Genomic DNA, 13,401 nt, shown 5'->3' on the forward strand with positions numbered 1-13,401 from the left:
ACTCTGGGTGAAGCACTCCCAGGAGCCTGCCTACCAGAGTGCCCAAACCTACTTGTTGACTATCCCTGTGCCAAATAATCCATTTCAACACGAGCCCTTAAAATAAAGCGACTGCCCAGTTAAACCGTCCCACTTTTCCTGTACTCTGTACTCTGTCCACTGCCCGCTTCGCAAACTCGCCAGGCGCTGAAGGCGCTGAGCCTCCCGCTAGCGCTGGAGCAGCCTTCCCGAGCAGCGCTGGCCCAGTGGAAACGCAGCGGCAGAGACGTGGCACTGCCTGCCTCCCTCCCGCGGGGCCGGGATGGAGAATGGGGGATGGGGACGCTCCTTCCCCCGGAGCAGGCGGCCCAAGGGGGCCTCCGCGCCCTCGTCAGCTCTTCACCGCCCCGCCGGCCCAGCCCGCAGCTCCGGAGGGCATCCGCCCTCATTCCCTCCCTCCCTCCCTCCCTCCCTCCCGCCGGTGGAGGGAAGCTGTCCAGCTCGGCCCGGCACGGACACGAACCGAAGCGCTGCAAGGAGCAGCCGCGGCTCCGCACAGGCGGCGGGACCTCCGCGCCCCTGCCCTCACTGCCGGGAATGCTCGCGTCTCGTTCAAAAACTAAATAGTCTGACTCTTTTCTTTCTCTTTTCTTTTCTTTTCTTTTCTTTTCTTTTCTTTTCTTTTCTTTTCTTTTCTTTTCTTTTCTTTTCTTTTCTTTTCTTTTCTTTTCTTTTTTTTTCTTTTCTTTTCTTTTCTTTTCTTTTCTTTTCTTTTCTTTTCTTTTCTTTTCTTTTCTTTTTTTCTTCTTTTTTTTTTTGTTCCTTTCCCCCGTTAAGAATGATGAACTATCCCACCTGTGGATCGTACACTTGTTTTCTCCCTGAGAAACGCTGTCTGCCTTTCAGGTGAAAATAGCAGGCTCCAGGAAAGCTTTTGAGGTCTTTTATCTTATATCTTTATACCTGCGGATACATATTTGCTTATATTTCCCTAGGCGAAAATTACTAACAATCTTAATAACAGTGTGACATAAAGGGAAGCAACTTTCTTAAGCCTCAGATGTGTTTTTTAGAAATCCTCTTAAGCTTGGTTTTGGGGTTTATTTATTTATTTATATATTTGTAAGCATTCCCCCAATAACGTCTCAAAAGGAGGAAGGTAAATCCTGGAAAAGACGTGGCCCGTTATTAATGCAAATTGTCGAAGCCACAGACACCTTGGGGATTTTTTTTTTTTTTTTTTTTTTTTTTTTTTTTTAATGAGAAGCTGCAAAAAAGGGGTGTGTTTCATTTGGGTCTATTCTTACGCTTTTTGTGTTACAGAGAGTAGTCTAAATTCTCGGCGCTATCCTGGGCAGACCCTTCTTGCATTGTATTTTCAAAATGAAATGCACTACTGCACTTTTTCTGAACTGAGAATTAAAAATTAAAAAAAAAAAAAAAAAAGAAGAAAAAAATTTGGGCTAAGGGAAAAACAAGTGACCATAACTCACGCCTCACGCGAACAGTCCACCTTTTAGTGCAGGTACTATGAGAGGAAGTTAGATAACAGTGTTAATAAAAGTAATGACCGAAATACTAAAAGAAATTTCAGAGAAGGATCTTCCATGAACAATTCCGCTGCAAGTGCTCGGGAGCGCTGGAGAATCCATTGCCACAGCGCCCCCTCCCACACGCGGCTTGAACTAACGATTTTATCCAGAATACGGCCAAAGAAAAGTTCTTTCTTTTCCTTTTTCCCTCGCCGTTTTCACCGCTCTTCGCTTTAACCCTGTGAACAGCTCCACGAAGGGCTCGCCCGGCTCACCCCGTCTCCCCGCGTTCGCACAGGTCGCTCCCGCAAAGCACCTCGCTCAGAAAGAGCCCTGTAAACTGGGCTCCTTTTACTAGAGAACCGGACAACTCCGCTTGCACAGTATGCGTGTGTCATTTGTTATTTTTAAATACAATAGTCTATTATTTAACGTCGTTGTCTCCGGGAGATGGTGGCGGTCCCCCATTTCATGAGAGAAAGGAGAAAGCATTCCCAGACCATTGTGTGGTTATGTCACAGGAAACTGTTTCAGCTGTGCATTGTGTTACATCTTCAAACCCCACCAAGTTCCACTTCTCTTTGCTTGAAAAGTTGCTGTGACCGGTGTCACGACAATTGGGCAATTGGCATTGTGCGGGTGACAGGCGTGTGCGCCTCTCCGGGCCGCAGGGAGCCCTCCCGGGGAGGGAAACCTCTCCTTCACCCCAACGAGGCTTGTGTTTTTATGTTTTTTCTTCTTCTTTCACTTGTGTAAAGCCGGGGTCCGGAGTGAATGGCCCCCGGGCAGACGCCCGAATGCCGGGCAGAGGCAGCGGGAGCCCCATCGGCAGAGACGGGGCTTTCAACTTCACCCGCCCGAAAACTTCAGCCTCTGTCACTGGTGCAAGGCGATGTAGCTAATAAATGACAAAACGCAAAACCTGTCTCCCAGGACAGCAATGAGCGATAGCAGGGGGTGACGGGGGAGCTCTCGTCTACCTTCTCAGCTCTGCTGGAAGAAACTGAATTAAAGAAGAAAAGGCGAGGTCGCAGTTTAAAATCTAGAAAGGTAAACGCTGACCAAATGAATAGATTATTAAAATAAAAAACACAGTGTGCAAAGTCTTATGTCTCTGTGTAGGCATGTTAATTTGCCACAGTTATTACCAATAAAAAGTGCATGTAATACTATTCTGGTGTTTAACAGCGCAAGTTAGACGGCTTTGTATTAGTAACGGGTAGGACTGTGGGAAAATTAGATTTCGGCGGTGGAGCCAAGCAAATGAAAAACCTCTTCCCTGCGAAAGCATTCAAATCAGAGATAACTCCGAGAAGAAGTCAAATACAGACACTGATCGCTGTTTAGAAACGTTATTGAAACAGTTTTCTGGTTTGTGTACTGCAAAGCTTTCGCCAGCTATATTTAAATGACCCCACTAGCTATAGTCCTCCACATTGTGAAGAGTCAAATTAGTGGTGTACTTGTAATAAAATGCATACCGGCTCCTTGCAGTGGCTAAATCCATTCCTTTCTGAAGCCATACAAAAATTATGCAAATCAAATCAACGCAAGAACTTGTCTTTGAAATGATAATATTTTACTCCATTAATCTCTGATTGCGAAATTAACCCTGTTTCTGTATATGAAACAATATTTTTGGACTGCACAAATTAAAACATCAGAAATATAATCTGTTGCTCTATGTGTCTGGAGGAAGGGGAATAATGTTCCTGATTTAAACATTCCTCACACCAAAATCACAAAAAATTATTCTCGTAGACGAAAGGCATGCAGATGGAGGCAAAACCAGCACCTACATTTTACACGGACGGCCACGTAGACCTAACGTGTGGAGCATATGTCTACGCGTGTAGATACGTATGGAGATTTGTATCTCTCGTGTGTGCGTGTGTGTCTGGGCGTATCTACACACACTCCGCACTGAATTACATCAGTTCTCTTGGGATCACGGTATTTATTTAAGTACTCTTCCCAGGTCATAACTGTAACACTCACTTAATAGCATTAATCCCCTGTTATAATGTAAACACAACGGCCATTGTATTCCCAATCTGTATTGTTCCACTAATTATTAAAGAGGAAGAACTAAAAGCAATCAATTCGCGAAGATAAACACCACTTCTCCTAGAAAAAGAACAGCTTCCCAAATAAAAATGCAGAGAGTATAGCACATTTTGCAAGGCATGCAGGTTGGCTTAGAGAGATTCATGTATGACTTTATAATGTTATAATTAATTTTGCATTCTCGGCTCTCCAGCTGCTGCTCCTTTCAGAAGCAGAGCTCATATACTTAGAAATCGGTCTGCGGAACACAGCAATTGACTATTCAGATGTAGTCGCATGATATCGATTATTCCATAGAAATACTGAAATATGAATATGTTTTATATAAAGCTCTTGTTTTTAGAGTTTCTATTTTTATTTAATATATGCGCATTAATCACCAAGCAGGGAAGCAAATGTCTTTTCTGTAATCTGTTGCACTGAGTTTACCAGTTGTTTATCACTCTCTTATCAGGAAGTCGGGAGTTAATGACAAGAAATACCTGTTGGTGTTAACCTCCTCCCCCTCACCTGCTTTTTTTAAGGATTGCCTCTTCTACAGGCCAGCTGATAGATCTGGATAGGAATTAATCCGGTATGTCTGGTGGCCAGATCTCTGCTGCTGCTTGTAGCGGCAGGGGTAAACTGGTATGTGGGTTTCACAGAAAAGGAGGAGAGTAAAGGAGAGAAATAAAAACTGAGATAGAAAAAGAAATCGGAAAGCTCAGATTGCTTCAGACACTTTACACATCCCGAGGTTTGACCGTAGTTCCAGCACGGCATTTTCCCCGCTGTGTGCGCCAAGCTATTGAAACGGCTTCTCCAAGTGTATTTTTTTTTATCAGCTGCATGTTTAATTGATTAACAATAGGCTGCTCTGCACACCCGCAATTTTTCAGCTACTGCCATCTCCCCTCCTGCCGGTGGCCAACCGATTCCCCGGCGTCGTCTCCATCCTACCTGACTGAAACTACTTGAGGTACTTCATGAAGAACTCGGCCATAAATGTCAAGCAGCTTAATTTCTTTAGGTGCGCGCTCATAAATGTTGAAAATAAAACACAGTTTCATTAACTTTTTTTCTATTTTTTTTTTTCCCGAACACCTAAACAATATTAATGAGGCCGTTCCGGGCTGGTAACTTGCTGAAGGTTGCACGTGGAGGGCTTGTGGGAAGTGCGGTGGCTTTCAGAGCTGCGGCCCCATCCCTACCTGCCGGGCCGACCCTGATGCTGCTCCGCACTGAGGGCGGCGGAGTTGCGGGGCACAGGTGCGGACCAGGATGCGCGGAGAGGCCTAGCACTCCTCGGCCCCCTGCAGCGGCTTGGTGGGACGGGCAGGGCCCAGCGCCGTGCTGCGGGGCTGTCGGACTGAAGGAGTGCCGGGGGAGGGGAGCCCCGGCTCCACCGCGGCTAGGGGGACACCGACACAGGGGACCGCGGGCACCGCGACTCGTCCCGGGCAGAGCTTGAGTGTGGGCATCTCGCCGCCGGCTTCTGAAGGGACCTTCTGGACCGACCATTAAAGAAATGTACGTGCACACAGACGTGTGTATTTAGGCTTGCACTGAGGAGACGAGCGGTGCCTCCGCCTCGTCCTCCTGTGCCCGGGCCGGAGCACTGGCTGGAAGCTGAAAGTGTCCGGGGCCGAAGGGAGAGGGGAGAAAAAATTAACTACATAGATACTATATTCCAGGAGATTTATCTGATCTGCCAGAAGGAGGAAGGGGTGAGGGGAGAACGCAGATAGCCCCTCGGAAGGAGTCACCCAGGCCTCTTGTCCACACATCAGGGAAGGAAGAATAGAACTGAAAGAAATATGGGGGGATTTTTTTTCCTTCATGTGCAAACGCGCTGCATGACTAGATCGTCACTGTTTGTGGCAACTTATAAAACTGTAAAGTTCAGTCTGCCAGGGACAGTGCGATCTTGGATCTGCTGATTTGAGCAGTTGCTCCTCTCCCTACCATATAGGGCAGTACTTTTGCCAAGAGCTCGCTCTCCCCTTGCGCGCTGCCCGGCTCCGCCGCGCCCGGCCCTGCGCGCTCACACGCGTGCGAGCGCACACATCTCACACGTGTGTGCGCGCCTGCAGCGCTCCGGAGAGTGCGTGCGGGAGAGGATGCAGATATCTCTTACACACGTCCTTCTGTTCTGCCCCTGTGGATATAGAAAGAGGGAGAGAGGGTGTGTAATGGAGAGTGTGCGGAAGAGTATTCATGGCTCCGCGAGTCCGGAGAGGAGCTGATGAACAGTATCGTCGTTCGGCTTCAGCAGCGTGCTCACAGTCGGAGAGGCTGCCTTGCATTACAAAGCCTGTCTTCGCTGCCTGCCTTCCCCGCCTGCCTGCCGGCCGCGGGAGGAGACGGAGCCGGGGCCGGGGCCGGGGCCGGAGCGGGAGGGGGCGGGCCCGCCGGGCTATGCAGATGAGCGGCGGTGATGGACAGCTCTGTTTTCCAATGTCCCTCAGAAACTCGAGTGCTGCTTCCCTCAACACTTCACTCCAGACTCTATACTTCCCCCAAAATACAGGCTCACAGGCGCTGGGGGAGCTGGCTGGCTGACTGGGAGAACTCCATATGCAGCAGCCACTTTTCTGATTTCGGGGTCTTGCTTCTCTCTCTCCCCCCCCGCCCCGTCCTCCCCCACGTCCTCTCCTGTTTCTTTCCCTTTCTCTTTCTTTTTTTATTAACCCTCTGTGCTTCCATCTCTCCCAGATGCCCTTCCCCTCCCGGATAGATTTCTGACCTTTCCTACTAATTTTCCGTTTAGAGGATTCTTTTTGGTTTTTTTTCTTCCTGTTTGTTTTTATTCTGATCGGGTGCGCATGGAGGGGAGCCTATAACAATTCTGATTCTCTACATAACTGCACAGAGCCAACCCGGGGGGGGGGGGGCGGGGGGGAGGGAGAGAGAGAGAGAGAGAGAAGGAGGGAGGGAGAAAGAGGGAGGGAGGGCGGGAGGGAGGGAGCGGGAGGGCGGGCGGGAGAGAGGGAGAGCACGAAAGCAGCGCCAGGAGCAGCGGCAGCAGCAGGGCCGGTCACCCTCGCCCCCTCCCTGCTCCTGTGCACGCCAGTGCAAGCCATGTCCTATCCTCAGGGTTACCTCTACCAGCCCCCCGGCTCGCTGGCTCTGTACTCCTGCCCGGCGTACGGGGCGTCGGCGCTGGCGGCCCCCAGGAGCGAGGAGCTGGCCAGGTCTTCGTCGGGATCGGCGTTCAGCCCTTACCCGGGATCGGCAGCTTTCACCGCTCAGGCGGCGGCCACAGGCTTCACCAGCCCGCTCCAGTACTCCACAGACCCCGCCACGGGATTCCCCTCCTATATGGTAACTACCGAAGAGAAACCCTCTCCTTCTTCATTAGCATCCGCATTCTCATCCTCATCATCTTCAGCCTTTCTCCTCACACACTCACCATCAGCCCCCGACACCACGCCGCACAAGCGGGCGCCCCGCACCGCCGCCGCCTCCGCGCTGCCGGCTCCGCGCCGCCCCGCAGCCCGGCCGGGGACGAGAGGAGCGGAGCGGAGGCGAGCTGAGGCGAGCGGCGGGCTGGGGCTGGGGCCGGGGCCAGGAGTCGCTTCGGGTCCCGGCCAAGCGCGGGGCCGGCCTGGGTCCCGGACTCTCCGCGCGGTTTGAGGAGCCGGGAGGGAGCTTTGGTTGAGGAAATACGGATGGTCTCAGCCAGTTGGGTCGGGTTGGATGCTTTCATTCTCCCCCCGTTCCCGTGTCTGTGAGTCCCAGGCTTATCTCTCTCTTTTTTTTTTCTTTTAATATGTATTTTTTCTTTTGGCAGTGATAGCACAAAGGAGGGTTTATTTTTTTTTTCTTCCTTATTTTTCTTCTCTCTCTCTTTTAAGTCGGTGTTTAGAGGCGCTGGGGGCTTTATCCCCGTGTGGTTTTATTTACTTTCAGTGTGTTTTGTGCTAATGGTTTAACTGGATTTTGGGAATGAAAAGGAGCATCTGTTTGCGATCTGTGAGCTTCGCTTAAGCCCAAAATGGTCGTAGTGGCCGCAGTTTCGGATTTCACTTTCTTCTTATTAGTTTAAGGAGCAGTTGCTATTGCGTGTTGTGTGTGTTCTGTGCATAAAGTACATAAATAAAACCATAAACTATATAAACAAACTGCATGTCTAGATGGTTATATAGTTTTATAAACACGCATGCACACAGAGTCAGACACATATCTAGTCCGTACACACAAAGACCTGTGCTCGGAATTTGAGACTAGAGCCGCTGTCGATATCCTAGGAGAGGATGGCAGCGGGGTAATTTTCTCTCCCTGCAAAGTGTCAGGGAAACTACTTGCTTTCCGTCTGTTCATAGTACAGTGCATAAATTGTCGTGCAGTCTTTATTCGAAGTGGTATAAAAGATCTGAGGGTCTCTCTTGTTTTTCCTGTTGAGAAGCAGTAGGCGAGTGGCTGGAAGTTGCAGCGAGGTTGTGAACTGTGGGAGATATTGGGCGATGTTGAGCCCATGACTCTCGATCTGCGGGGTACAGAGACGTGCTGAAAGTTAGCGAGTTTCTTAGGGATATCTTTAACTTTTCTTGCATTATGCAGACTTAAATAAGCGCAATTTAAACGTTAAAGAGCGAATTAAAATGCTAATTACATCGAATTTGAACAATTCGAAACGGTGCATATCTTCTGATTTGCAAATTGGATTTGCAATGCATTAGTGCAGTGAATTGCTAAGTGGCGGCTTTGTTGTATTTTCTATAGCAAAAAAGGAAACATCTTTTGAACCTTTGAGAGAAATGTTGATATCAAGACGCTACCTGTAGGGCCTTTAAAATGTCTACGAGGTTCAAAAATTATATTGGGAAATATTCAATTACAAGGACCTGAAATTAGTCAGAAAGATTAAAACATCGCCGATTTTAAGCGCGTGTGCCCGTGTCTGTGTGCTGGGCGGAGGAAGGAGGGGGGGAATTGTAACTTAATGGCCTTTGGGTGCTGCTACTCCCCCTCATAGAATATGGATACAAGACACCATCCCGGGGAAATACAAATATAACCGCCGATCTCGCCTTGACAACTCACTAATGGCTATCAGCAGTAACAAATTGCCAACCCCACCGTTTTGTTCTGTCCAGGGCTCCCCTTACGACGCCCATACGACGGGGATGACCGGAGCCATCAGCTACCACCCGTACGGCAGCCCTGCCTACCCCTACCAGCTCAACGACCCCGCGTACAGGAAAAACGCCACCCGCGACGCCACGGCCACGCTGAAGGCCTGGCTGCAGGAGCACCGCAAGAACCCCTACCCCACCAAGGGCGAGAAGATCATGCTGGCCATCATCACCAAGATGACCCTCACCCAGGTCTCCACCTGGTTCGCCAACGCCCGCCGGCGGCTCAAGAAGGAGAACAAGATGACCTGGGCCCCGCGGAACAAGAGCGAGGACGAGGACGACGACGAAGGCGATGGGGCGAGGAGTAAGGAGGAGAGTCCCGACAAGATGCCCGAGAGCAACGAAACCTCCGCGGAGGACGAAGGTAGGCGTGGGGTGACTGCGGCCCCGGCGGGGTGGCTCCATCCCGCCCCGTCGAGTCCCCCGGGATGGGGGCAGCGGGATAGGAGCGGGGGCGAGGCATTTAAAAAAAGCAACCCCCAAACCTGTCCCGTCTCGTCGCCTCCGGCTGCTCCGGTCACTTGTCTCCGATCAGTGCCTGTGGCTGAGGCGGGCGGGGGCGGCTGGACGGGAGGTGCGGGGGGCGCCGCGGAGGAGCCGGCCCGTGGGGATGGATGCTCCTCGGAGCGGGAAAAGGCCGGGATGGCTGGAGCCTGACTGGCCGCAGCGGTGGCGCGGCAGTGGCTGGGCTCGCTTCTCTCCCGCTCTGTTTTGCCGCCCCTCCTTACTGCTTCTCTGTGCCCGGCGGGCCTCCGCAGGGATCAGCTTGCAAGTCGACTCGCTGACGGACCACTCCTGCTCCGCCGAATCGGACGGCGAGAAGCTGCCCTGCCGAGCGGGAGACCCCCTCTGCGAGTCGGGCTCTGAGTGCAAAGACAAGTACGAGGACATCGAGGAGGAGGAAGAGGACGAGGACGAGGACGAGGAGGAGGACATCGAGGAGGATGACGGCGGCGGCGGGGAGCGCGACCCGCCGGCCAAGCCCGCCACCTCCTCGCCGCTGGCGGCCGTGGAGGCCCCGCTCCTCGGCCACCCGCACGCCGACGCCGCCCGCAGCGCTAGCAAGGCGGCGCTGGGGCCCCGCGCCTCCCCCGGCCCCCCGACGCCGGCCAGCAAGCCCAAGCTCTGGTCTCTGGCCGAAATCGCCACCTCGGACCTCAAGAGTCAGACCCTGGGCCAAGGCTGCCAGCCTGCACCGCTCTCCTCGGCCACCCCCGCTTCCGCCCCGCACAGCGCTGCCTACTCGCCCTCCTCCCTCCTGGGGAGGCATATTTATTACACCTCACCTTTTTATAGCAATTATACAAACTATGGGAACTTTAACGCTCTGCAGAGCCAGGGAATCCTGAGATACAACTCCGCAGCAGTGGCTTCAAACGAGGGACTAAGTCAGACTGTCCTAAATGCCAGCTCTGTACACAAACAGAGCAGTGACTCTTTGAAAACGATCACTAACCAGCTAGAACAACATTACAGGCCCTCTAGCTATGACTCTAAGAAAGGTAGGTGACTTGTTTCTGCCGCTTTCTTCCCTCTTCTCCCTCGTCCTCCTCCCCCGACCCGTAGACGTCCCATACGCGCTGTAAATACTGAAACCTTCGCTGGAAAAAACGGCGAGCTCGCTGTCACCGCTGCCATAGTGAAGATGGGCACTCATATAAACTGGGGATTAAAACCGGCGTGTCGCCGTCGTATCGGTACCTGCCCCTAAGAACCGCGAGAGGAAATGTGAAAGACGACTTTTAGATCAGTCTCACAGGCTGCAGACGCAGCTTCGAAAAGTAGTTTTTTTTAAGAAAGGAAAACTATGCACAAAGCTATCCAGACAGCATTGGTGTCATTGCCTGTAATTTTTTTTTCCTGACAAACTGGTTTGACTCTCTTTGTTTCCAGTATTCTCACGGGGTTTTTTTCAGCTTTGGGTTCAGATAATTGCTGACCTTGGACGTGAAATTACGCAGAGCGTGACATTTTTTGTAACCGGTTGCTTCTTGGTTTGTTTGGGTTTTGATTTTTTTTTTTCCCGAAAAAGTTTTGCACTAATATGATTGTCATCTTATCCTACAAAACTACTCGAGATACAGGCAAATATAAGATATTGGCTAGTCTTTTAAAAGACCCAGCTACGAATTGTGCACCAGTGAGGGTTGGGACCTACATAGACTGTATAATCTAGTTAGCTGGCTGTGTCCTGTGACTAACTGACGGTTATATTTTGACAGATCCCACTGAAGTCTGCACAGTAGGAGTACAACCATACCTATAGAAGTGCAATCACACAGCAATGCAAGTAAGTGAGAACATTTTCTATTACACTGATCATTTGGCATCAGGTCTGAGACGTGCTGCACAGTTCTAGACTCGCTTAACATTAATTTCTTGCTTCATTACTTGAGAGTTTGGTCACTAAGTAAAACATTATTTTTTCTGCTGTTTTCGGAAACCTCATATGACTACATTTATTTATTGGGTTTGTCTTAATTTTCAAGCCAGGTTAGACAGTTCCCTCACTTTGCATACTCTTCACTTGTGCAAGACACTGCTTAAAAGTTAAGGAAAGAAATCTTCAGGAAAAAATAAAAAACCTTTGAGGGTATTGTTATTTAAAAACAGAGTGCTTGTGCTCAAGTGGCAGTGCTAAAATTAAGTGGGACTTCACACAGTGACTGAGTATTTAAAATAAAAAGGGACAGCTGTAAAAAAACCGACATGAATCTTAAGCGAGGTAATCTGTGACTTGGCTCTTGCCTAGCTAGAAAAGGTACTCTGAATACTTCCACTATTTAGAGTTAAATAAACAACAACAACAAAAAATCACCTTGCCGATATTTTTCAACTAACTTTTATTTTTGTTAGAAGAAATTAGAGCAGTAAGAATTTTGCTTTACTTCCTTTCCCGCCCACCCCGTTTAATGGTGTTAGAGTTTAATCGAAGGATTTTTGGATGATCTGGTTTTTTCCTTGGTCCACAGGTAGGTGTCACAATTGCTTTGAAAAAAGTCAGCAAGCCATCATCTCTCCCCGAGCTAATATATATAACAAATCTCTAAATCCGGATCACATCTGGTGCCACTGTATAAAAGAAGACCACAGAGCACTATTAAATCTTCAGAATCTAATTATCAAACCAGAATTTTGTTGGACATACGTGAGTTTGCTGGTATAGTATAGTTTCCCCAATGTATGTGTGACTTTTGAAAACAGATCTGTTTTTCTCAGGATATCTTGAATTGATCACTTCATTGCCACGGTATCTATTCGATAGGTGTGATAGGATTTATTGTAAAATTTATTTGTAAAAGATGTATACAGTAGAGATAATAAAGATGTGATTGGAGAACTTGAGTCCTTACAAAGTGGAAACAAATTTGATATTTATTTTTGTAACGATATAAAGCTTCTAGTAATTTATGCAAGTTGTATTGCAATGAAATCTGAACTTTTTGTAAATAAATTTTGCCTGGTTTTTATTTGAAACTTTGATGGTTATACAATCTTTGGTTGTTTAACAAGAATTCTTTACTAATTTATATCTCTAATTGTAAATAAAAACAGACTAGTCTGCAACAACATTGTGTTTTTCATTCATTTCCCTCAAAATACTAATTTATTATTTAGAAAAGGAGGAAATTTGGAATTTCAATAGTAGAGCTAAGATCATAAAATGAGTAAGCAATTTAAACATGTTGCAAATATATACTTTGCATAAATTAATTCCTTCAGGCTTGTTCCGTTATACTTAAGCTTTAAATGCACTCGTAGTAACAAATACGTATTTGTATATATACATGAATATGCATAGAAAGGGTGATGGGAATAATGCATGTTTCTTATAAACTCTTTATACTGGGTGTGAAGTAGATCTTTATTTATTATTCTTTAAATTCACTATTCTAGGGTAAAAAATATTATCAACAATGGTGTACTTCTAATTATTTATTTTTACCTTCTGGCTAAAATATGCAAGGGGAAAAAAAAAAAAAGATGAAAAGTCCAATACCTGTTTGGGGTTTTTTTAATGGTTTTCCCTCTTTATATCGGTAAACCATACCTTTACAGTTACACTGGAAATCCACTTTAATTTGAATAATAAAATTAGCCAACTCATCATTTTAATTTTTAGTAAAATAATGGGAATACTCATATAACATAATTCCAGAAAAGAAATGAACAATCATTTATTTTCCCCAAAAGATAAATTGAGTGAATATAACTTACGGTTATAAAACAAGAATAATAGCTTCTTAGATTGCCCTTTAATCAATCATACACTTATTTTTCAAGAGGCTCATCTATTTTATTCCATGATTAATAATGTTCCAGCATGAGAGCATTATTAGATCCCAGCAGGGGAGATCCTGAATGCTTTTAGCTGCTTTGGAATGGTCAGTTGGGGTTCATTATGGTCTGATATTGAACAATTTATAAAATCTTGTCTAAACATCTGCCAGCTCAGATAGGCTGATGTGTCTGAAGATGGGAAATTGCTGGACCAGTTGATATTGACAAACGGATCTCTCTCCAGTGGCTTTTTGTTCAGTGAAAATTAGTGGCCTCTTGCTCAGGTCTTGTTAGAAAGGGCATTTGAAAGTGATCTTAGATACTTCAGGCATCAGCCTTGGGAAGGTTAACTGGATAAAGAGCCCTGCTAGTCTGGAGTCCGGAAATATGTTGTGGTTATATTAAATAGGGAGAAAGGAAGC

The 13,401-nt window shown here is 47.8% G+C and overlaps 1 protein-coding gene across 1 annotated transcript; it reads left to right on the plus strand.

Moving 5' to 3' along the window:
* The first annotated feature begins 6,533 nt into the window (after positions 1–6,533).
* IRX2 (iroquois homeobox 2) lies at positions 6,534–12,268 on the plus strand. Its single transcript, XM_059856252.1, has 5 exons — positions 6,534–6,881; positions 8,657–9,062; positions 9,457–10,200; positions 10,921–10,988; positions 11,671–12,268. The coding sequence occupies exons 1-4, from the start codon at positions 6,639–6,641 to the stop codon at positions 10,962–10,964; spliced, it is 1,437 nt and encodes a 478-aa protein (XP_059712235.1). The 5' UTR covers positions 6,534–6,638; the 3' UTR covers positions 10,965–10,988; positions 11,671–12,268.
* Positions 12,269–13,401: the final 1,133 nt, after the last annotated feature.

This window comes from Haemorhous mexicanus, chromosome 1 (genome assembly GCF_027477595.1).
Source record: "Haemorhous mexicanus isolate bHaeMex1 chromosome 1, bHaeMex1.pri, whole genome shotgun sequence".
Classification (NCBI taxonomy): Eukaryota; Metazoa; Chordata; class Aves; order Passeriformes; family Fringillidae; genus Haemorhous; species Haemorhous mexicanus.